Consider the following 25,653-nt stretch of genomic DNA (forward strand, 5'->3'; position numbering starts at 1 on the left):
TTCTACTGTATGGGTATACTGTGGTATATTTATCATGGTACATTTATTTAACCAGCCTCCTAATTATTGATATTCAATTTGTTTTCCATTTTTTAATACTATATACAGCATCACGAGGAATATTCTGGTATATACACTTCTGTATTACTGTACAATTATCTTCTTAAGATAAATTCCTAGAGATGGGAATGCTTAGAGCACATGCACATTAAAGACTTAATGTGTAGTCCCCAATTGCCCTCTAGAACAATTGTACTTACTTCTCCAGTAACCAAGCATGAGATTGTTCCTTTCCCCGTATTCTTGCCGACATTGGTATCTTCACCAGCTTTTCTTCTTTGAAATCTTTGCTAACCTGACAATTAAGAAATGAGATTATATGGTTATTTCATTTCATTTATTTATTAATGGGGCTAAATATTTAGCCTTTGAAAATACACAAGTAAAACACATATATTCATCTAAGTCAAACAACATAGATGTATATGAATCAAAGAGTAGAAGTCCTATCTCCCATTTTTTCTCATCAGAAGTATCATTGTTAACAGCTTAGGATGTAACTTTGTAAAGCCTTTAATATCTACTTACATATGTATACATATATATATGTTTAATTTTCCTTCAGTACAAATGGAACATCTGCAACTTGCTTTTTATGCCGAAAATATGTCTTAAAGAATTCTTCATTTTTCTTTAATTGTTACACAGTATTTCACTGTGCAGAGGGACCATAATTTATCCCATTCTGTTGATGAAATTTAAGAAATATATATATATATATATATATATATATATATATATATATATCACACATTTAGTTCCTACTCTAATTCCAGGACTGTTCTAGAAGTGAATAATACAAAGTTCCTGCCCTGATGAGATTTCCATTTTGCAAATAATGCTGCATTGGCACATACTTGTATATTTTTGCACATATGAGTACAAGATTCTTCTGTAGGAAAGGACATAAAAATTTTAAATTTTATAAATAAACATAATGGATTATCAATAAATGCTGGTTGAATAAAGGAATAAAGATTACTCTCTAAAGCTACTCTCTAAATTATAAAATTAATAATAAGCAGATATGCCTTATTTGGTGTGAAAACAATTAAAATTTTAAAAATTAGTTTTCTGGGCATCTGGGTGGCTCAGTTGGTTAAGCATCAGACATCAGCCCAGGTCATGATCTCATAGTGCATGAGTTTGAGCCCCACGTCCAGCCCTGTGCTGACAGCTCAGAGCCTGGAGCCTGCTTCGGATTCTGTGTCTCCTTCTCTCTGCCCCTCCCCAACTCATGCTCTATCTCTCTGTGTCTCAAAAATGAATAAATGTTAAAAAAATTTTTTAATTACTTTTCAACATTAAAACAAAAGGAGTTAACTAAAATGAAGATTTCTGTCATTTCTTGGAAAATCAGAAGGTCTGGTCCTTCTGATTGGGTCCACATTTGCACAGCTGAAGCCAAGTGAGGAATGAGTAGTGGTTTGCCAAAGTCCTCACTATCCTGTTGTCTTATACCAGGCCACTTTACTCATTTATGTTACCTGCCTGGCTCCTATAGCTTTTGAATTTCATGTTACCCATTATGAAGCAAAGAAAAAACATATGTAAAGGCAACAGAATGACTCTCAGGCCTGGAATGTTTAACAATGACTTCATACAACATATTAATTCATATAATACAACAATTTGTGTCTTTAAGAAAAAGCATCGGTCAGCTTGGGAGCACAGAAAAAGGAAATTCAGGAGGTGAATGATGGCATTGTCCTTCCAAACATATCTTGGAAACAGGATATTTTAGCCAGAAAACCAGCTGACCATTTCAGTGGCAGATAGAGTATAGAGGTTAAAAGCATAGACTTTAAAGTTAGACTGACTGGGTTGGAATCCTGGTTCTGACATTTACTAGCTATAGGACTTTGGGCAGTGCAATGGACTGAATGCTGAAGACCTAAAATCCAATGTGAGGGTGTTTAGAGGCGGGGGCCTTTAGGTGGTAATGAGATCATGACATTGGACCCTCATGAATGGGAATAGTACTTATAAGAAGAGACTCTCTCCACTCTGTAAGGATACAGCAGTCTGTTAACCAGGAAGAGCGCTCTCACTAGAACGTGACCATGGTGGCATCCTGAGCTTGGACTTCCCAGCCTCCAGAATTGTAAGAAATAAATGCCTGCTGTTTAAGTCACTGGGCTATGATATTTTTTTTTAAAGCAGCCCAAACTCACTAAGATAGGCAGATTATTTAGCTTCTTTCTACTCAGCTTCCTCATCTGCAAGTGGGAATGACACTGTATCCTACTTCATAGATTTGCTGCAAGATTTAATTGAGTCACCATACATAAAATACTTGGAGGAGTGCCCGGCCCATATAAGCTGCCATTACTAATATAGATGGATCAGATACTCATATAATGATGCCCTTAAATTTATGCTTCAAACAAGTACTTAATTCTTTTTTTCCTAAGTTCTTACCAAGAAACCTTCCGATGGCTTCCTGATACGGCACAATGAAATCCTTAAGGCCTCTGAGAATAACTACCTGCAGAGTTTTCGATTTGATTATCTGAGTCTTTATCAATCAGTACATCACTGAGATGTGCTGCCAGGAAAGCAGAATTCAGTGACAGCTTGCAACTTTTTATTACCAGCAACAGTGTTTGGCTATGGAGAGTTTCTTTTAAGTACCCTGGCAAGGGATTGAAATTATTCTGAGTTTGATTTCCTATTCACCTATTTTGTTGGCTCTACAAATGAATCCATAGTCACTCAAATGTAAGAGTTTGAGACTGCAGGAAGTGAGCTCACAATGCCTTTAAAATGCGAATCTTGGACGAGTCATTTCAGTATAATAAATAGTAATTACTTTATACTGATATAAAATTCATTAACTTGTTGACATTGACTAGGCTGCAGTAACCTTTACACTATCCATATAGAACGCTATGCACATAGAGGTCTTGCTAAGCCAACTTTTCTTGAAGTTTCAACAAATTATTATAGGCAAATGGATATTACTAATTAAAAATAAGTTTTCCCTATTAACTTATGAGTCTCCTTAAAAACACTTTGTCAGCATTCAATGAGTACACTATTAGGTTTAAGATTAATATATTGTTTTTGATTTAAAATAAAGCATTTCTTTAAAATACTGTTTATTATGTAGATTTTTCACAAATTCAGATGGACTCTCCTTCAAATATAATTCTAAGTGTGAAGGAACCCTTCATTCTACATTTCTTACTCCAAAGGGACACGGTGTGAAACAAGTAATGTAAACATTGCTGCCCCTCATTATGTGACTCTGTGAAAGCCATTTTGCCTCAGTGTGGCAGTCATGGAGGTGACCCACTCAGATATCCTTTCAAAAACACCTGCTGCAGGAAGCATGGATGACAGACACCTTTCAACTGCCACACTTTTGGATCCGCTATGGAATTCACCGAAGGCCATGCCTTTCCAGGCTGCTCCCAGACTTGGATTGAACACAGAGAGGATACTAACCTGGCCTTTCTTGTCTGCAATGACTCTACTAGCAGTGCTCACTCTATAAGCAAAGAATCCCATCCAGCAGAGTATTCATAAAGAATAAAAAAAAAAAAACCCACTTCACAGAGGATGAGGTACAGAAGTGGGCCCATATCCATGAAATCTAATTGTTGTATCACATACTGGACTATTTACATGAAGCTGGCCTTATAGAGTACTGGAAAGGCCTACTGAAGTAACAGCTAAATCAGCAGCTGAAAGACAATACAGTGAAGGTGCACCATTCCTCAGGATACAGTATAGGCACTAAGTCAGAGATCTCTGTATGACAGTGTGTTTCCAATAGGAAAGCTATCTGGATCTGGGAACCAAAGGGTGAAAGGAAGAACAGCTTCATTTACAATCACTCTCAATGACCCACTGGGGAACATTGTGTTTCACCTCCCACAACTCTGGGCTGGGCAGAGTTAGCAGTTCTAGTCTTTAAGGTTTTCTCTCTTGCCAGGGGGTACAACACTGATATATTGAACTAGAAGACATTTAGTAGTAGGGCATTTTTAACCCTTTGCACCCAGGGGCAGGCAACTAAGGATACTTGACTCTGATTAGCAAGAAGAGATGGGACTGCTTTCACACAGTAGAGACGAGGAAGAATACAGGTGGAGCACAGGTGGTCAACTTGGGTGCCTCTTGACATTCCCTTGCCCAATGGTAACTGTGAATGGACACATGCAACAACCCCAGAGTAAGAAGGATATGATGACCAAAGTCTACAACCCCTTAGGAATGAATGTTTAGGTCATATCACGTCTATTCCTCAATTCCCTGTCTCTTTTCTGCTGAGTACAGGGAAGGCACCTTCTATGAGGGAGTTTTATCCCTTGTTTTCAGGAATAAAGAGGGTCAGAGTGCCCTTCCCATGTCTGCTATTTCTCAATGCCTTTAATTTAAAATAATCAATACATTGAAGCAACATATTTTGGGGTGACATGCTCTAAACTCCTCCTGTTTTGTTGCCTGTTTGTAAGGTCCAACTGTTCTTCCTGCTCTGTTTTGCCCATCTTTGAAATTCAGTCCTCATTGTAGCATTTACCCTGTGGGTTCAATTCATGGGCCCCTTGCTATAGGCATCACATAACTTGTTACTTTCAAAATATGCCATCTTGTATTGCGAATATCTGTTTAATGTATTTGTCTTATCTCCCCAACTAGACAACAAACACTTTAAATAGTTGACTCATTTGTTAAATACCCACCATCTCATAATTTTAAAAATGCATCATTTTAATAATTTATTTTATTATTTTTATTTTGGAGAGAGAGCACACAGATGAGCAGGGGAGAGGGGCAGAGGGATATATATACACACACACATACAAATATATGTATGTACATATATATATATATATGTACATACATATATATACACAGCCTATATATATATATATATATATATATATATATATATATCTACACACACACACACACACACACACACACACACAGAATTCCAAGCAGCCTCCATGCTCAGTGGAGCCAAATGGGGGGCTTGATCCCAGGACCCTGGGATCATGACCTGAGCTGAAATCAAGAGTCAGCTGCTCAACTGACTGAGCCACCCAGGGGTCCAATAAAAATGCATCATTTTAGATGGTGAAACTGGTATGCAGACTGTCATTGCTGTAGTCACTCATCATACCAAGAGTACTGGAGTTAATGAGAACATTATAGTATAATTAAATTGAATGATTATTTTATGCTGGGCATGATTCTAAATTCCTTACATATATTAATTTAATGCATGACATTAGTATCATCCTTCATGGTTTTCCTTCTTTCGTAACTCACATCTAACCCATCCAATTCAATGAACTCTTTCAAAGTAGTATTTTGAACTTACTTTCAAAATAGACCTGGAATTCTCTTACTTCTGCCCAAATTCACTAGCACCATCCTGGTTCCTGGCTCCACCGTATCTCTCTTCAATTACTGCAATAGCCTCACCATAGGTAGGTGTATTCTTAAAACAGCACAGTGGAATCTTTTAAAAGTTTTAAGTCAGACTTCTGTCCCAAACCCTACAGTGGCCACTGACTTCACTCAAAATAAGACAATGTTCTTTATGGCTTACAAGACCCTGTATATGATCTTCCTCCTCCCTCCATCACTGGAACCTCATCTGGCTGTACTCTCTGCCTCACAGTACTCTCAGAGCTGCTCTGCTCCCACCACAGGGGCAGCCTTGTTCCTCTACAGACACCTAATACACCTGGGGCCTTGGTTCTAGCTTTTCCTTCTACCTGGAGCACATCTCCAGTCATACACAGCTATCGCTTTTGAGTTGGCTCAAATCTCACCTTCCCAGAAGTCCTATCTTGCCTTTTAATTCTGCAACTTGTCCTTCTGCCTCCTTCCTGATTCCTCTCAATCTCTAACTTTTTTTTCATACCACTTACCACTTTTTAAGATATTACAGGATTTTTTTAACCTGCATGTTGTCTGCTCTCCTCACCCCTATATAAACTTCAGGAAGGTAATGATCCTTGTTTTATTCATGAATGTATCCCAAAGAGCTTAAAACAGTGTCTGGTACATGAAAGGCATTCAATAAATACTTAGTGAATGATTCTGAAAGGCCAAGGCTCTTTCGCAAGGAGCCTTAGCCGTCTTCTACGGTGCTGTATTTACGCAAAGGGCCGAACCCCAGGTAGCTTCGAGCTTCACAGGGGTAGTTTCAGGTTTAGATTTGTAATACAAAGGAGATATTAGGTTAAAAAACACTAAAGGGTGCAGTTAGTTTCTTGCAGGTGGCTGAGGAAGTGAGGGCACACTTCCTCTCCCTTTGCATGTTCCAAGTGTTTCCATTTGCAGCCTAAGTGATTTTGAACGTTCTCTTGCCGAAACAAATCCACTGCCACCGCATTTGGGCTTGGCGACGCGGACCCTGCCCTTTCCCCGGCAGCTTCAGTGCCCTCACTTAGGTGGTCAGGCCGCGCCTAAACATCATTTTTTCCTGGGCCAGGAGGGCCCTGTCACAGAGACAAGGCGCCGACGTGCCGCCTCCTCCATGGCCAGATGTCCCACAAGGCAGCCGCAGAGGTCGCAACGCCCCGCCGCTGACAGGCGGCGAGGCGAACACCCGCGCCAGGCCCCGCGGCGCGTCACGGCCGGCGGCGGCGGCTGCGGCGGCGACTTCCCGGCTCCCCCCCCCCGCGCCCGTCGCACGCACGCGTACTGCGCCCAGCATGAGGGTCGCCGCTCTGATCAGGTAACGCGGCGCGGGAGCCGCCTTCCTCCTCCCCTGCCGGCCTCTCATACTTTCCTGCTGGTAAACGGCAGCTACCGCCGCCGCCTTCGGCGGCGCGGAAGAGTGTCTGTGCAGGAACCGCGTGTCCGGGGGCCCAGCGGCTCCTCCCGGCCACAGGAAGAGGCGGAGTTTTCGGGCTATTGCCCGGCCCCTCCCGCGGCCCTGGACCGGGTCTCTTCAGTCTGTCAGCCCCTGCCTCTGATTTTCTGGCCCTCATACGTGAATTCACATTGGGTTCACCAGGGGAACTTGAAAACCCACCCTTGTCTGGGTCTCACTGGCAGAGCGCTGGTTTCATTACTCTGACAAGGTTCCGGGTCGGATTCTTAAAAAGTGTAATGGGCAGTGAAGTTTGAGAGCCAACGGCTTCACTTCCACTTACTCAGTCCTCTTCTGCAGTTCCTTGTCTTTCTGCGCCGACTTCGGTCCGCCTTCCTCCGGGGGCTGTTACTAGCTCCGCCCCCTCCCGCTTAAGGCCACTTCTCCCTCGCCTGCAGTCCCACCCGCGACTGGTTTCCTTTTGACCAAGGTGTATTTTACCTTGGGGCTCAAGTACAGAGAAAGGGTCTCTTCCCTCGGGATGAAGATGGAATTGTATCAGTTTTATCCTAAATCCAGTTGCTTTTGATATAGACACCTGCTTTTAGGTTGACGTATGGTAACATACTCTGTTACAAAAGAAGTTTGAAATTTATAGTAGCGCAACTTATTTAGGTGTCTAAAAAAGTGAGTCCTGTGATAACCAAAGACAGACTAGTCTATACTTTTTATTATTTATTTTTCTTTCTTTTCTTTTTTTATTTTTTAAAATTTACATCCTAATTAGCATATAGTGCAACAATGATTTCAGGAGTAGATTCCTTAGTGCCCCTTACCCATTTAGCCCATCCCCCCGCCCACAACCCCTCCAGTAACCCTCAGTTCTCCATATTTATGAGTCTCTTCTGTTTTGTCCCCCTCCCTGTTTTATATAAGGGAAGGGAAAGACAGACTAGTTTAAATGTTTCTATGTGCAATATGTAAACTGAAGCGAAGATAAACATAGTAACATTAAAAAGGGAATTTAGACTACAGTGCATGTATATTTGATGAGATTAGGACCTGTATAGAGTGTCTGAGATACATCACAACCAACTTTTCATTTGTAAGCCCATTGATGATTTCATAAACGTTTTTGTTCAATGCCCTAGTTAATTGATACTGCTTAACAATAGTGACCTATTAAGAATGCTTAATGTTACATTCTAATCCTTTCTGCAGTGACTGGAATATTCCAATGCCATTTTTATGACTCTATAACCTCAAAATAATTATTGATATTCAGTAAAGTTTTTCTGTTTTTTAAAAATTTTTTTGATGTTTATTTTTTATTTTTGAGAGAGACAGAGCACAAATGGGGGAGGGGCAGAGAAAGCAGGACACAGAAAACACGAAGCAGGCGCCAGGGTCTGAGCTGTCAGCACAGAGCCCGATTCAGGGCTTGAACCCACAAACCATGAGATCAATGACCTGAGCCAAAGTCGGCCGCCCAACCGACTGAGCCACCCAGGCGCCCCAGTAAATTTTTTCTGTTAAGTGAATGATTAATCTCTGACCATTGTGATCTTCATGATCAGATAGATAAGAATAAAAAGTAGTCCAGGAAATGAGTAATTTACATCATATGCAATTTGCCAAAAGTTTAACCATTTAAGTAAGACACACCAACTGAAGATTCAGATCCTGGCGACATTGATAAAAGATTACTATAATCCATTACAGTAAATATTCAGTAATGTATATATATTACTTTTATGGTAAAAAAGCAAATTACTAAAAAACGTCAATGTTGGAAAATTCTTGCTAAATGTAAGATCTGTATAAATGTTAGGAGACATGCTATAAGTATGAATATATAACAATTTATATATAAGAATATGAATGCATACATATACATTTATATGAATATACATTTGAATATATATGAATTTAAACTTAAATACGGTGAATCTATTTGTAATGTATCGTGTGTGTGTGTGTGTGTGTGTGTGTACTAAAATGAGAGATGGGATATATTCGTGTGCTTTAAGGGATAAGTGAAACCAAGATTCTCACATATCTTTAGAGCATAAAGAACATTATTCTTCTTATACACAAAAGATTGACTTCTTCAATTTTACAGTTGAATGACACCTTGAGGATTAGCTAAACCATTCTCTGGTTTTATAATGAAGCATGTAAACCCAAGCACATTGAGTAATTTTACTTAGTATACCAGAGGTGGGAATTAAAATTCTAATCTATAGGACTTTTCACCTAACATATGCTTAGGTACTTTGTAATGTTCTAAGAGGCAAGTAAGTTGCTCAGCATTTTCAAAACCTTTTGTTCTTACAGTATTTTTTGGACACTAACATTCCATAGAACACAGTTTAGGAAATGCTATTTTAAAGCCATATTTGAAATTTTAACGTATTTACAAATGAATTATAAAGCTAAGTTCTGATTATAGGTGTCAACTCTTTATTATTTTTTAAGTTTATTTATTTTGAGACAGAGAGTGGTAGCAGGGGAGGGGCAGAGAGACAGAGAGGGAGAATCTCAAGCAGGCTCTACATTGTCATTGTACAGCCCAATGTGGGGCTCTAACCCACAAAACTGTGAGATCAGTTTGAGGCCTGAGGTGAAATTAAGAGTCAGAGCTCAACCCCCTGAACCATCCAGGTGCCCAGGTGTATACTCTTTAATCTTTAATAATCTAAAGAATTAGAATTGTGGTTTTATGCACATAAATCTTTAATATTCTAAATATTCTAAAGAATTGGTGAAATCTTTTTGTCCTGAGAAAATAGAGCAGTGAAGTTCAATAGGGGAAGTTGTGGAAGATTTAGGGGAATATCAGAGTCTGAGGAAAGGGAGCATGATGTATAACTTCACCATGCCCCTTGTGGTCTCGCCTTGAGAAGTTCTGGAATGACAGTTGTTATTGATTAGAAGAATGCGGTAGAGGCAGATAAATGTTGGCAACTAAAATAAAAGGCAAAAGGTCCAGTTTCTAGGACAAGCAGTCTCTTTTTAAAAGTTTCTTGGTCTATGAACAGGTCTCAAGTGCCTGGAGGGGCACCTGCAGATCTTAAGCAAACATTGGAAAGAATGGAACAGTAGGGAAAAAAGGGAGGTAATGATAAAGTAAAGGAAGAAACATGTACAATGAAAGGCAGTAGAGTTTTATTTTTTTAATTTTATTTGTTTAATTTAAATCCAAATTAGTTAGCATATAGTGCAACAATGATTTCAGGAGTAGATTCCTTAATGCCCCTTACCCATTTAGCCCATCCCCCCTCTGACAACCCCTCCAGCAACCCTATTTGTTTTCTATATTTATATTATTGTAAATAGTATAATTATTTATCCCTGTTTTTATATTATTTTTGCTTCCCTTCCCTCATGTTCATCTGTTTTGTCTCTTAAAGTCCTTATATGAGTGAAGTCATATGATTTTTGTCTTTCTCTGCCTAATTTCACTTAGCATAATACCCTCCAGTTCCATCCACGTAGTTGCAAATGGCAAGATTTCATTCTTTTTGATTGCCAAGTAATACTCTATTGTATATAAATACCACCTCTTCTTTATCCACTCATCCGTTGATGGACATTTGGGCTCTTTCCATACTTTGGCTATTGTCGATAGTGCTGCTATAAACATTGGGGTGCATGTGTCCCTTTGAAACAGGATACCTGTATCCCTTGGATAAATACCAAAGTAGCTGCACCAGCTTGCATTCCCACCAGCAATGCAAAAGAGATATTCTTTCTCTGCATCCTCACCAACATCTGTTGTTGCCTGAGTTGTTAATGTTAGCCATTCTGACAGGTGTAAGGTCGTATCTCATTGTGGTTTTGATTTGTATTTCCCTGATGATGAGTGATGTTGAGCATTTTTTCATGTGTCATTTGGCCATCTGGATATCTTCTGTGGAGAAGTGTCTATTCATATCTTTCGGAGAGGCAGTAGAGTTTTAAACCAAAATAAAGGTTGCCATTCAACCTTGTTATAGATGAACTTGGCATAGAGGTTGCCATTGGCATAAAGGTTGCCGTTCAACCTTGTTATAAATAAACCACTTGTCTTGACTAAGTGATTTGCCCTTGCCTTAGGTAGATTTGGTATGAGAATTTAGAAGTTCCTTTCAATCTGTTTATTAGATCTAAGGCTCAAGCCTTGTCCTGCCATCATCCATATAGTGATAGCTAAAGTACTGATGGTATTGATGTTTAACTTCATCAGTGTAATTCAGCATTTTGTTTTCTAGCTCTATAGAATGTGAACCCATCATGGCCATCAAACAGTCCTTAGATTGGGTCTCAGATCTTTAATTTGAGCCTTTAATTGGTGATGGTGGTCAGTTTTTAGATTTCTTATAGTAAAACAGAATAGACTGTTTTCTACTTTTCCATAGAAAATTTCATCTAAGGAATATATGTAATAGCTGTTTAGCTAGAATTTACAATTAAATCATATTTTTAATTTTCAAAGCACTTTGTATATAAAGGAGAGCCACTGTTATAAACCAAAGAGACCAAAGAGTTATCATATTTTGTTTAGAATGGTCTTTGTTATCCTGGCATATAATTTCACAAGCTCTTGTCAGTAGCAACCTTAGGCATTCAGATACATTTGTTTAGTTTGCTTCTGCTATGGAAATTACATGTGGTCTTTTGTGTTTTAATTCTAAAGCAGTTCCTGAAGTATTCTGAAAAGTCGAATAAGTATATTTTGATATCTAATGATTCTGTGTTCAATAATGGTCAATAACCTGATATTTATCTCTTTATTTCTTTTTCAGTGGTGGGAAGGACAGCTGTTATAATATGATGCAGTGCATTGCTGCTGGGCATCAGATCGTTGCTTTAGCAAATCTAAGACCAGCTGAAAACCAAGGTAAGTGTATGATACCCTTACTGGGAAGTTCTCTAAATGACTGAAACTCCCAACTTCATAATTGCATTCTATTGTATGCAGTATGCAAAGACAAAAATGGAACTAATATATATTTAGCACCTAATTAGATGCTAGGTTCTATGCTAAGTGTCTTTAATTGCATATCCTTTATTTCTCTTAAGAACTCCTAGACAGTTTTATTAGACAGAGATACTGAAACTCATAGTTTTATAAATTTCTCCAAGGTACGTAACTTGAATAAACTTACAGACCTGAGGCTTGAACCCTTGAACCTCCTTACTTCAGAGTGTACTGCTCCTCCACCACAGCACATTCCAAGTATTGTAAGCAATGTACAGGTGAATAAGATACACCTTCTAGGAGAGTGGAGAGTGAGACATATAATGATAAATGATCCATCTTACATGTACGCTAAACATGTAAGACTTGAGAGAAGCATAAAGCAGTACATTTCCACTTTTTATTTGCCTGTGATAACAAGGGCATCCACAAATAAGCCACAGACCTCATGTAAGCTGTTTTGTTTTTTTTTCAGTTTTCTTCCCAATGAAATTTCCCTAATTAGAAATTTTCCCCCCTGTGACCTTGTCTGTGTCCAAGTTTCCCCTTTTGATAAGGACACAAGTCATATTTGGATTAAGAGACCACCCTAATGATCTTATTTTAACTAATTACATCTGCAGTGACCCTACTTGCAAATAAAACCACATTTTGAGCTATGGATATTAGGATTTCAGGGAAAGAATTTGAGAGGGACACAATTCAACCTTCGATAATTTCTTTTATTTTTACTGAGATATAACTGCGAAATAATATTGTATTAGCTGTAGGTGTACAATGTAATGATTTGGTATATGTATATATTAAGACATGATTACCACAATAAGATTAGTTAACATCTATCACCATGCATAGTTGTACTTTTTGTTGTGATTAGAACTTAAAAAAAAAGGAAAATATTCACCAATTTGCCTTTTATACTCTTCTATTATACCCATATAATTATAGATATTAACTGCTACGGTATAATAGGGAAAGATTTACACTTGTCTGACTTTATTTAATACTACTTCTCCACATGGCTCTTCTAGTAAGAGCTTTTTATCATCCCCTTTACTCAGCTTTTTTCAAGACCATGCTTTGGCTCTATTGTTATTTTAGGATGAATTAAATGAGTAGTATATGTAAAAACACTAATTAGAGTTCCTGGCATGAAGTAAGCATCCAGTAAATTTAGTTGAATCTGAATCTAGTGCTAAATATGTCCCTTTTTTTCCCTCCCTCCCTCCCTCCCTCCTTTCCTTCTTTCCTTCCTTCTCTCCTTCCTTCCTTCCCTCCCTCCCTCCCTCCTCAAGGCTACCAGTCTGTTGAGTTTTTGTTTTTATATCATTTTACAGTTATTTTCTATTTATTTGGTCTTTGATTTTTATCCCCAAATAGACTGCTTATTCTTGAGAGGAGAGATTATGTCTTCTATGTTTCTTTAGTTGCGCCTTAGTACTTGGGACCGCTCTATGCCTCTATAGTAGGCATTCACTCAATTATTGGTGGACAGATGAATAATGAACTAACTAGAATTAGGCCTGGAATATCAAGCAGTTATTTCAGTCAGATATCTGAATTTTCTTTATTTCACACTTAAGACCCAAGTAATGCTGGAAGTGAAGTGGGAAGGTAGAGATTTGAAATATTTTATAGGAAGAAATAGAAAACAGATCTTGTAAAGGGTCAAGGGTAAACACACACTCTAGGATTTTGCATTAGGGTTTCAATGATGAATAATATAACAGCATTTCAATGATGAATAATATAACAGCATTGGAAATGACCTCCTTTTTCTGACTTTAAATAATACAGAGAAAACTCTTTGACTAAGCTTGAATGGAAACTGTATTGTAACTTCTATATTATAAAAGAAGAAGCAGACTTTTGTTGCAGCCTTATGTTCTGTTACTAAAGGAAAAAAAAACTTCCCTTATTCCTTCTGGCTAAGCAGGCAAGTGGGTTTTTTAAGCTTTCTATCTGAGAGGTCTTGGTATTTAAAAAACAGAAATTTATATAATATATATAATGATATAATTTTTCTACCTGGAGTTTCCATCTTGTTTTAAACTTCTCTACTTGAATTAGTATAGTTACTTTGTACTGAATCATTGATGTATAATCTTCCATGTGTTCATGGTTCACTGGCAGGGTGGATAAAATGATAAAGTGTATCTCTAAATTATACTTCAGAATGGTATGGAGACATTTACTTAGAATATTGCTAGAAAAATTCAACAGTAAATGGAATTAAAATATTATGAAGTAAAAGCTGGAAAAAAAAATCAGCTGAAACTGTAGGGGAAGAGAGTAGATGGCTGTGGGTTGGTAAATGGAGAGGATTTAGCTAATCTTGATTTAAAGTCAGCAGGAAATTGGTGATTATTGAATGATTCATTGGTTGACTTATTTTTTCCCCAAACATGTTGTAAAAGGAACTGTAATGAGGAAAGACTGGTAGAGATGACTCCAGTATGAAATTGGTTAGAGTGAATTCATGGCACTGGGTTTTCAATGCGTAGTCTGGAAAGGAATTTATTTCCATCAATGGGGATAATGTGACCTTGTCATAAAATTCACAAAACCATCTCTTTAAATTTGTAGTAGGAACTTTTGTGGCATGTTAATTGAGGTGCTTCAGGCAACAGTGGAGTCTTTTGGTTTTATTTGATCTCATACCATTGTTGCAATATAGGTTCCATTAATACAAGTTACATTGTGGTTAGGACTAAATGGAGCCTTAAAGGAAAATTGTCTTCTAGGTTTTTTGAAGTCAGTAAAATGTTTTAATTATTGTGCCAACATCAGGAAGTTTCTTGCTGAGAAGCTCAAAGTTCTTTAAATATATTAATTCAATTGTATCAGTGTTCTTTAAAACTAATATATTTAAAGATCCAGGGTAAGTGTGAGATGAGGGTAGGCTGAAAGGTTTTTTGGTGACTATGGCTATATCTCTACTTCCTACTGTTGACTAGGAGTAGACAGGTATATAGTAATAATGTGAGTACATGCAAGCCAGTGTGGTGTATGGGTTGGGTTCAGAACTGGTGGGCCAAAATGTGATGGCATATGGTGATGGTTTTGATTAATGAAGGGGCCCTTAAAATATCATTTTTTCATCCCTTTTGATAGGATACTTTTCATACTCAGGTTAATTGGACATTCTTGGCATATATGCATACATACACACATACATACATATATGTCAAATAGTGTTGTAAGCTTTTTTTAAAACTTACTAACACATTGTGAACATATTCCGTGTTATTATTATTCCATCACAATATTTCCTAGATATATTCTTTGAATCACAAATACCTGATAAAATGTAAGTCTTTTAAGGGTACATAAATTTGAGATATAGTTCATAATCTCTCCCCTTATTGGAACACGTTAAAGCACATTAGCCTAGGAAGAATTACAGCAAAGACACCTGTTTAACATGGTTATCCCATTTTTAATAAATTATTTGACCATGGAATCCTTTCTGCATCCAGTATTTATTACCATCACATGGGATTCCTATTCTGCAGAAATACTTTAGAAAACTAAAAGGCAACTGATGGAATGGGAGTAGATATTTGCAAATGACATATTGGATAAAGGGTTTGTATCCAAAATCTAGAAAGAACTTACCAAACTCAACACCCAAAAAATAAATAATCCAGTGAAGAAATGGCAGAAGAAGGGGTGCCTGGGTGGCTCAGTTGGTTAAGTGTCCAACTTCAGCTCAGGTCGTGATCTCACGGTTCATGAGTTTGAGCCCCGCATTAGGCTCTGTGCTGACAGCTCAGAGCCTGGAGTCTGCTTCGGATTCTGTGTCTCCTTCTATCTGTGCCCCGCCCTGACTCACACTCTCTTTCTCTCAAAAATAAATAAACATTTAAACAATTTAAGAAAAAGAAAGAAAGAAAGAAAGAAAGAAAGAAAGAAAGAAAGAAAGAAAGAAAGAAAGAAAGAAAGAAAGAAAGAAAGAAAGAGGCAGAAGACATGAATAGACACTTCTCCAAAGAAGACATCCAGATGGCCAACAGACACATGAAAGGATGCTCAGTATCACTCATCATCAGGGGAATACAAGTCAAAACCGCATTGAGATACCACCTCACACTGGTCAGAGTGGCTAAAATTAACAACTCAGGAAACAACAGTTATTAGCGAGGATGTGGAGAAAGAGGATCTCTTTTGTACTGTTGGTGGGAATGCAAACTGGTGCAGCTGCTCTGGAAAATAGTGTGTCGATTCCTCAAAAAATTAAAAATAGAATTACCCTATGACTTAGCAAGTGCACTGCTAGGAATTTATATGGAGAGTACAGGAGTGCTGATTCATAGGGGCACATGTATCCCGATGTTTATAGCAGCGCCGTCAACAATAGCCAAATTATGGAAAGAGTCAAAATGTCCATCAACTGATGGATTAATAAAGATGTGGATTATATATACAATGGAATACTACTTGACAATGAAAAAGAATGAAATCTTGCAATTTGCAACAACGAGGATGGAACTGGAGGGTATTATGCTGAGTGAAATAAGTCAGTCAGAGAATGACCGATATATGTATTCACTCATATGTGGAATTGAGAAACTTAACAGAAGACCATGGGGGAAGGGGAGGGCAGAAAATAGTTTCAGAGAGGGAGGCAAACCATAAGAGACTCTTAAATACAGAGAACAAACTGAGGGTTGATAGGGGGAGGGATAAGGGAGAGGGAAAAATAGGTGATGGGCATTGAGGAGGGCACTTGTTAGGATGAGCACTGGGTGTTGTATATTAGCCATGAATCACAGGAATCTACTCCTAAAGCCAAGAGCACACTGTATACACTGTATGTTCGCTAACTCAACAATAGATTATATTTTAAAAATAAAAATAAAAATAAAAAAATAGAAAAAATAAAAAGAAAATGCTCCTTCTTCATTTGCAACAACATGGATGGGCCTAGAGGGCATTATACTAAGTGAAATAAGTCAGAAAGGGAGAGACAAATATTATACGATTTTACTTACATGTGGAATCTAAACCAAACTAATGAACAAACAAAACACTAGACTCTTAAATACAGAAAACAACTAGTGATTGCTAGAAGGAAAGTGGGTAGGGGAATGGGTGAAAGTGGGTTAAGAGATACAGACTTCTGTTTATAAAATGGGCATGTAGAGTAGCATAGGAAATATAGTCAATAATATTGTAATAATGTTGCATGGTGGCAGATGGTGACTATATTTATTGTGGGAAGCACTGAGAAGTCTATAGAATTGTCACATCAATATGTTGCACACTAATATAACATTGAAACTAATGTAACATTGTATGTCAATTATACTTCAACAATAAAGTAAAAAATAGAAAATGCTTTTCCTCAAAATTATATTAATGGTTGCAAAGTATTTCATTATATGAATACACTATAATTTTTAATATAAATAATGCTATGGTGAATATCTGCAAATAATATTTTGTACCTTCATGATTCTTTTTTCTCAAAAGTAAATATGAGATCAAAAAGCCTGATCCAATATATTTGTAAGTTCGTTTGTATCATCAAAATAAGTCTGGTGTGACTCATCTATTTTGAATATTTTACCTGTATTGATATTTGTGGAATATTGTGACAACCAGTGATTGTGTTACTGACTAGCTTAAACTATGTTTCTGTACACATTTGTAACTGCTCTAACAATATTGAATTTCTTTTTCTTTTTTAGATAAACAGTTTTATTAAAAGTATATTACAAAGCTCATGGGTCCACCTGAGACATGGTTTATTTATTATTTTTTATTAAGATAAAATTGGTATATAACATATTAGTTTCAGGTATATAACATAATAATTCAATGTTTGTTTAAACTCCAAAGTGACCACCATGATATATCTCCTTACCATTCATCGCCATACGATTGACCACCCTCACCCATTTCACACATGCTCCTTCAACCCCCTTTCCCTCTGAAAACCACAAATCTGTTCTCTGTATCTGTAAGTATGATTTTGTGTTTGTCTTCTTTTGTTTGTTCATTTGTTTTGTTTTTTAGATTTCACATGTAAGTGAAATCATTTGATACTTGTCTCTTTCTGACTTATTCCACTTAGTGTGATGCCTTTGTATGTGGCAGTATATATGCCACATCTTCTATATTCATTTATCCATTGATGGACACATATTATTTCCATATCTTGGCTATTGTAAATAATACTGCAGTGAACGTGGGGATGCATATATCTTTTTTGAGTTAGCATTTTTGTTTTCTTTGGATGAATACCCAGAGGTAGAATTGCTGGATCATATGGTAGTTCTAGTTTAATTTTTTCAGTAACCTCCATACTGTTTCCCATATTGGAAATTTCTTATTAATTTACATTCCCACCAAAAGTGTATGAGAATTCCCTTGTCTCCACATCCCCTACAATACTTGTTGTTTTTTATCTTTTTAATAATTGCCATTCTGACCAGTGTGAGGTGTCACATTGTGATTTTGATTACATTTCTCTGATAATTAGTAATATTTGACATCTTTCCATGTGCTTATTGGTGATCTGTGTGTCTTCTTTAGAAAACTGTGTATTTAGATTCTCTGACCATTTTTATTTGGATTGTTTGGGTTTTTTTGCTCTCGAGTTCTTTATTTATATTGGCTATTAATCCCTTATTGGATATATGATTTACAAATATTTTCTTCCATTCAGTAGGTTGCTTTTTTATTTTGTTGATAGTTTCCTTTGCTGTGTAGAAACTTTCTAGATTGATCTAGTCCCATTTGTTTATTTTTGGTTTTGGAGTCTGATCCAAAAGCTCAGTGCCAAGACCAATGTCAAAGAACTTACCACCTATGTTTTCTTCTAGAATTATTATGGTTTCAGGTCTTTCATCTATTTTGAGTTCTAATTTGTTTTAAGTTTTTAACCGATTTTGAGTTCATTTTTGTGTATGGTATAAAATGGTGATGTAGTTTCAGTCTTTGGCATGTAGCTGTCCCATTTCTGAACACCATTTATTGAAAGAGACTATTCTTTCCCCAATGTATATTCTTAGCTCCTTTGTAATAAAGTAATTGACGATATACGTGTGGGTTTGTGAGCTCACTATTCTTTTCCACTGATCTATTTGTCTGTTTTTATGCAAATACCATACTGTTTTGATTACTATAGCTGTTTTATTACTATAGCTTTATAGTACAGTTTGAAATCAAGGAGTGTGAAACCTCCAACTTTGTTCTTCTTTCTCAAAACTGGTTTGTCCATTCAGGGTTGTTTGTGGCTCTATACAAGTTTTAGAATTATTTGGTCTAGTTCTGTGCAAAGTTCCATTGGAATTCTGATAGAGATTGCATTGAATCTATAGATTGCTTTGGGTAATATGGACATTTTAACAATTAATTTTTCCAATCAATGAGCATGGAATATCTTCCCATTTATTTGTGTCTTCTTTGATTTCTTTCACCAATATCTTATAGTTTTCAGTGTGCAGGCCTTTAGCTTCCGTGATTAGATTTATACCTAGGTATTTTATTCTGTTTGATACGATTGTAAATGGAATTGTTTTCTTAATTTCTCATTCTGGTGGTTTGTTATCAGTGTATAAAAATGTGACAGACTTCTGTATACTGATTTTATATCCTGCAGCCTTTTTGGATTTGTTCATTAGTTCTAATAGTTTTTTGGTGGAGTCTGTAGGGTTACTATATAAAGTATCATGTTATCTGCAAATAGTGACAGTTTTACTTCTTCCTAATGTGGATGCTTTTTTTTTTCTTGCTTCATTGCTGTGACTAGAGCTTCTAGTACTATGTTGAATAAAAGTGACGAGAGTGAATGTCATTGTCTTATTCTGATCTTAGAGGAAAAGCTTTGAACTTCTCACTATGGAATATGATGTTAGCTGTGGGCTTGTCATATATTGCCTTTATTGTGTTGAGGTACTTCCCTCTATGCTCACTTTGTTGAGAATTTTTATTATAAATGGATGCCAAATTTTTCTAATGCTTTTTCTGCATGTATTGAGGTGATCATATGATTTTTATCCTTCATTTGTTAATATGGTGCATCATGTTAATTGATTTGCAGATGTGAACCATCTTATTACCCTGGAGTAAATCCCACTTGATTTGTTTGTTGGAAGGTTTTTGATTACTGATTCAATCTCCTTACTAGTAATCAGTCTATTTAGATTTTCTATTTCTTAAGGAGTTAGTCTTGGAAGATTGTATGTTTCTAAAAATTTATCCATTTCTTCTACATTGCCAAATTTGTTGTCATATAATTGCTTTTAGTAACTCTTATGATCGTTTGTGTTTCTGTGGTGTCAGTTGTAGCATGTCCTCTTTCATTTCTGATTTTATTTATTTGAAGTCCTCTTAATTTTTTGCTGGATCTTCAAAATCTTTGTCAATTTTGTTTATCATTTCCAAGAACCAGCTCTTAATTTCATTGATCTTCTCTTTTGTCTTTTGAGTCTCTATTTTATTTCTGCTCTACTCTTTGTTGTTTCCTTATTTCTGCTAATTTTTGGCTTTGTTTATTCTTTCTCTTGTTCTTGAGGTGTTAAAGTAGATTGTTTGAGATTTTTCTTGTTTCTTGAGGTAAACCTGCATTGCTTTGAACTACCCTTTAAAACTGCTTTTACTGTATCCCATAGGTGTTGGATTGTTGTATTCCCATTTCCATTTGTCTCAAGGTATTATTTTTTACTTTGCCTTTGATTTCTTTATTGACCCATTAGTTCAATAGCATGCTGTTTAATCTCCACATACTGCTGAAATTTCCAGTTTTCTTCTTGTATTTGATTTCTAGTTTTCATAACATTGTGGTTGGAGAAAATGATTGCTATTATTTCAGGCTTCTTAAATTTATTATTTTTTTGTGGCCTAATATGTGATCTATCCTGGAGAATGGTCACAAACACTTGAGAAGAATGTGTATTCTGCTTTTGGATGGGATATTCTGTATAAATCTACCAAGTCCATCTGGTCTGATGTGTCATTTAAGGCTGATGTTTCTTTGTTGATTTTTCTGTCTGGGTGATCTATTTATTGATGTAAGTGGTTCTTACTTACATGATGATTAAGGTTCTCTACTATTGTATTGCTGTTAATTTCTTCTTTTAGGTCTGGTAATATTTGATCTGGCAATATTTATATATTTAGGTGCTGCTATGTTGGGTACATAAATATTTACAAATTTTATGTCATCTTTTTTGATTGACGCTTTTATCATTATATAATGCCCTTTATCTTTTGTTATAGTCTTTGTTTTAAAGTATAACAGTACCACTTTTCTTTTTCCATTTGCATGGAGTATCTTTTCTATTCCTTCACTTTTATTCTGTGTGTGTCCTTAGAGCTAAAGTGAATCTCTTTTAGGCAACATATAGTTGAGTCTTGTGTTTGTTTGTTTAATCCATTTAGCCACTCTTTGTCTTTTGTTTGGAGAATTTGGTCCATTTACACTGAAATTAATTATTGACAGGTATATTACTTATTGCCATTTGTTAAGTTTCCTATCTTTTTTGTAATTTCTTTCTGTTCCTTTCTTCTTTTCTTGCTGTCTTCCCTTGTGGTTTAATGCCCTTTTTTTTTTTTTATGTTGGATTTAGATTCCTTTCTCATTATCTTTTGTGTATCTATTATAGGTTTTTGGTTGTTGGTTGCTGTGAGGTTTATATATACATAACATTTCATATATAGCAGTCTGTTTTAAATAGATAGCAACTTTAATTTGAATGCATTTTAAAAGCTACATTCCCTCCCCCACACTGTATGTGTTAAAAGTTTTTTCTTTTTTTGTTTTTAAGAGAGAGAGGGGGAGAGAGAGTGTGTGAATGGAGGAGGGGCAGAGAGAGAGAATCCCAAACAGGCTTTACATTGTCAGCGTGGAGTCAGGGCTCGAACCTATGAACAGAGAGATCATGACCTGAGCCAAAACCAAGTCAGGTTTCAGCTTAAGTTTCAGCTTAATCGACTGAGCCACCCAGGCACCTCATTATGTTTTTAATATTATATTATACATTTTTAGTTTTGTATATCCCTTAATTATAATTATAGTAAATTTTTCTACTTTTGTCCTTTAACCTATAAACTGATTTTATAAGTGGTTAATTCACTACCTTTACTATATATTTCCTTTAACCCATTAGGTTTTTACTTTCATACGTTTTCTAGTTATTAGACATATGCTTTTTTTTTTTTACAGCCTAGAGAAATCCCTTTGAAATTTCTTGTAAGGCCAGTTTAGTGGTAATAAACTCCCTAAGCTTTTCTTTTCTGAAAAATATTTTATTTCTTTTTCAATTCTGAATGATAATTTTGCTGGGTAGATTTTTCTTGGCTGGAAGTTTTTTTCTTTTCAGCACTTTGAGTATATTATGATACTCCCTCTGGCCCTCAAAGTTTCTGCTGAAAAATCAGCTGATAGTCTTATGGGGGGGGGGTTCCCTTGTATGTAACTATTAGTTTTTTTTCTTGCTGCTTTTAATATTCTCTATCTTTAGCTTTTGATATTTTAATTATAATGGGTCTTGCTATGGATCTCTCTGGATTCATCTTATTTGTAATTCTCTTTGCTTTCTGGACCTGTATGTCTGTTTCCTCAGGTTAGGGACGTTTTTAGCTATTATTTCGTCAGTAAGTTTTCTACCTCTTTTTCTCTTTCTCTTCTCCTTCCAAGACCCCAATAATGTGAATGCTATTATTCTTGATCTTGTCTCCTAGGTCACTTTAGCTATCTTCACTTAATTTTTGTTTCTTTTTCGATCTGATCTTTCTGGGTGAGTTTCATTGCTTTGTCTGCCAGCTCACTAATCCTTTTTCTGCTTCATTTAGTCTGCTATTGAATCCTGCAGTGACTTTTTCAATTCAGTTATTGTATTTTTCAGCTGTGTGACTTCTGTTTGTTACTTTCTTATATTTTCTGCCTCATTGTTGAAGTTCTCACTGTGCTCATCCATTCTTCTCTTGAATTCAGTGAACATCTTTGTGAATACTACTTTGAACTCTTTATCAGTTAAATTATTTAACTCTATTTCCGTAAGGTGTTTTCTGAGGTTTTGTCTTATTCTTTCATTTGGAACATATTCCTCTGTTTCCTCATTTTGCTTTACTCTCTGTGTTTGTTTCTATATATTAAATGAAACAGCTGTCTCTTCCAGTCTTGATGGGAGTGGCCTTCCGTAGATGAACCTTGTTGTTCAACCTTGCTTTAGTTCCTGGTTGTCTCTTGAACTTTTGTGATTGCCTAAGTAGACTGATTTATTCTTGTTAGGTCCCCAGTGTCGAAGGTGTTCCAAGACCTATCAGTGTTACAAAGGGAGTGATCTCAGTTAAGAACTAGTTTCAGGTGGATTGAAAGCCAGATCCTCAGGCAGCAGTTTTTAAAGAATGCAAATATATACATTTTGGTGGGACCACAAGTATAAACTCTGCTGTTAAACTTTGAGATTTGATGAAAGTGTCCTTTGGGCATGAGTTACAAAAAACTGGGCTTCTTTCTGAGAGGTATCAGTGAGCTGTAACAAGGCCAAGGGAGGGTTCAAAGATGTAACTCCTTGCCTGTGGTTCCTGAGGGCACCTCTGTAATCTTTAGGTATGTGACTAACATGAAGCCTGTCCCTCAGGTTGAAGCTCCAGGACAAGCATATGGGCCTTTTGCAAAGCAGATGGGAGGAGTTTCAGTCTCCTGTCTGTTCAGTGCTGTAGGTGTGGTAGCCTCCATAGAGCTAGTCCTGTGGGGCTTAGAAACAGAAGCCCCTCTGGCTACTAGGTTCAAGTGATGGAGGAGTGTCTGTTGTGTGGACTGTGCTTGGTGGCCAACTTGAGTGAGGCTGCAGGAGAGCACTGAGGGTGATGTCCATGGTTTTAGTGATGCAGGGGAAGAGTGCTGGGTGCAGAACATACCCATGGCTTTAGCAAGGTATGGGAGGAGCACTGGGGTGGGACATGCCTACAGATTTAGCAATGCAGGAAAAGAGTGCTGGAGGTGGGGCTCACCTGTGGATTTAGCAAGGAAAGAGTGCTGAGGGTAGGGCATGCCTATAACTTTTGCCACGTGGAGGAAAAGTATTGGAGGTGAGGCACCTGCACTTGTCACCAGTGCTAGCAATGTGGAAAGAAGGAGAGGGGAAATGTTGTTTACCAGCACTTCCATCTCCAAAAAAAGTCCCAACTTGCCCCTGCCCCTTCAGCAGACAATTATATATTAGCAAATAAATCTTCACGTATGACCCAGTCATCTCTCAAACTGCTGTCTTTGTGCTGGGTCCTGGGAGGAGTGAGTCTATGCACAAGCTCCTGAAAAGGAATATCTCAAATCTCCACAGTCCCTTAGACCCCCTGGGTGTGTGCCCCATTGGTTTTCAAAGCCAGATGTTTTAGGGTCCTTGTCTTTCAAGTGCAGGTTTTACAGTTTTGGGGTGTCTGGTGTGGGGCACAAACCCCTCCCTCCTCAGGGAGAGGTTTCAGTATTGTGAGATCCCTTTCTGTTGTGGGTCACTGCTGGGGTTTTGGGCAAGATTGAGTCTCTGCTTTTGTCACACATTTTGATGTGGCCCTTTTATTCCTTGTTGTGGAGGGAGCTATTCAGCTAGAATTCAGTGGGAATTATGCCATATGTAGCTGTAGTTTTGGTATTTCTGTGGAAGGAGGTAAGTTCAGGGTCTTCTTTTGCAGCTATCTTGGACTGCTGCTTAATTTATATATTTTTGTATGTCTTGTTGAAGTACTGAATATAAAATATATCAAGAGCATGTAATTTATTTTTAAAATATTTGTCACTTGTTAGCCAAGTAGCTACTTAGTTAAGGAAGGTTTTTTGCTACAACTCCAGATGACTTTGTAAATAACCTTGAATGATTTGAAGAACATTTATGTAATAAAATCTTTAATTGAATAAACTAATCAAAATTTATTGGCTATATTACTCTTCTCTTTAAACATTTATTGTATATAGTTTTAAAAATTTATATGTATCTGTAATTAGTAGTAGAGATGACTAGAGCTGATGTGAACTGGATGCAACTGTGGACAAATGTGCCACTCTTCCACTTTATTTCACTTCGTTAATGCAGAGAGATATACTGTAGTAAGTCTCCAAGCAGTAACCCAGATGGACTTTCAAATCCCCTTTCTTTTTCACTCGGTTTTACTGATTATTTCCACTTTCAATGTTGCAGTGGGGTCAGATGAACTGGATAGCTACATGTATCAGACAGTGGGTCATCACGCCGTCGATCTGTATGCAGAAGCGATGGCTCTTCCCCTCTACCGCCGTACCATAAGAGGAAGGAGTGTGGATACGGGACGAGTGTATACCGAACGTGAAGGTGATGAGGTTGAAGATCTCTATGAGCTTTTGAAACTTGTTAAGGTATGCACAGGAACCAATTACATTAACTGAATAATGTAGTAATAATTAACAACTGTTAGTAACCCAGCTATTCTTTGACAAGATATTTAGTCTTTTTGGATAGAAAAGAAAACTTACTATGCCTTTATTTTAAATATTATTTAAAAATAAAACTTTTGGTATAGTTTGGCATTCATGGTTGTCAAATGTCTTTAATTAAGTTTTTCCTTAGGATTTTGGAGCTGGTGACCTTTTAATCATTTTTTTTTTTTAACAAATACTTATTGAATGCTACTATGTGCATGGTATATAGTTCTAGGCACTGGGGATAGTGCAATGAAGAGATCAGACAAAGCCCTGTTGTGTTGGAGCTTACTTTGCAGTGGGAGTAGACAGATAATAGACAAACAAGCAAATCATATGCTTGGTGCTGAAGAGTACTATGAAGACGAAGGAAACAGAGTGGTAAGGAGTGATGAGGGGGTGCTCAAGCAAGACCTTTCTAATATGGTGAAATTTAAATAGACC

At 36.9% G+C, this 25,653-nt stretch overlaps 1 protein-coding gene and 1 long non-coding RNA gene across 8 annotated transcripts in view; one reads left to right on the forward strand and one right to left on the reverse strand.

Moving 5' to 3' along the window:
• LOC131516792 (uncharacterized) overlaps positions 1-6,911 on the reverse strand; it is a 31,975-nt gene extending 25,064 nt beyond the window's left edge. For both annotated transcript variants that reach the window (XR_009264249.1, XR_009264248.1), the window contains exons 1-2: positions 6,725-6,911; positions 261-355 (exon numbers count right to left, since the gene is read on the reverse strand). This is a non-coding gene — a long non-coding RNA (uncharacterized LOC131516792). The remainder of the gene's footprint in view (positions 1-260; positions 356-6,724) is intronic.
• The window catches only part of DPH6 (diphthamine biosynthesis 6), a 444,382-nt gene continuing 425,288 nt past the window's right edge, over positions 6,560-25,653 (forward strand). For 4 of the 6 annotated variants that reach the window (XR_009264244.1, XR_009264246.1, XR_009264245.1 and 1 more), the window contains exons 1-3: positions 6,567-6,763; positions 11,629-11,723; positions 24,953-25,146. Coding sequence is in view for 2 of the 6 variants with exons in the window: in XM_058738274.1 (XP_058594257.1) it covers positions 6,741-6,763; positions 11,629-11,723; positions 24,953-25,146 (312 nt within the window). In the remaining 4 variants the exon portion in view is untranslated. Of the gene's footprint in view, positions 6,764-11,628; positions 11,724-24,952; positions 25,147-25,653 lie in introns of all 6 variants that reach the window. The other 2 variants (XM_058738274.1, XM_058738273.1) reach the window with 2 other exon arrangements.

This window comes from Neofelis nebulosa, chromosome 7 (genome assembly GCF_028018385.1).
Source record: "Neofelis nebulosa isolate mNeoNeb1 chromosome 7, mNeoNeb1.pri, whole genome shotgun sequence".
In the NCBI taxonomy this organism is placed as follows: Eukaryota; Metazoa; Chordata; class Mammalia; order Carnivora; family Felidae; genus Neofelis; species Neofelis nebulosa.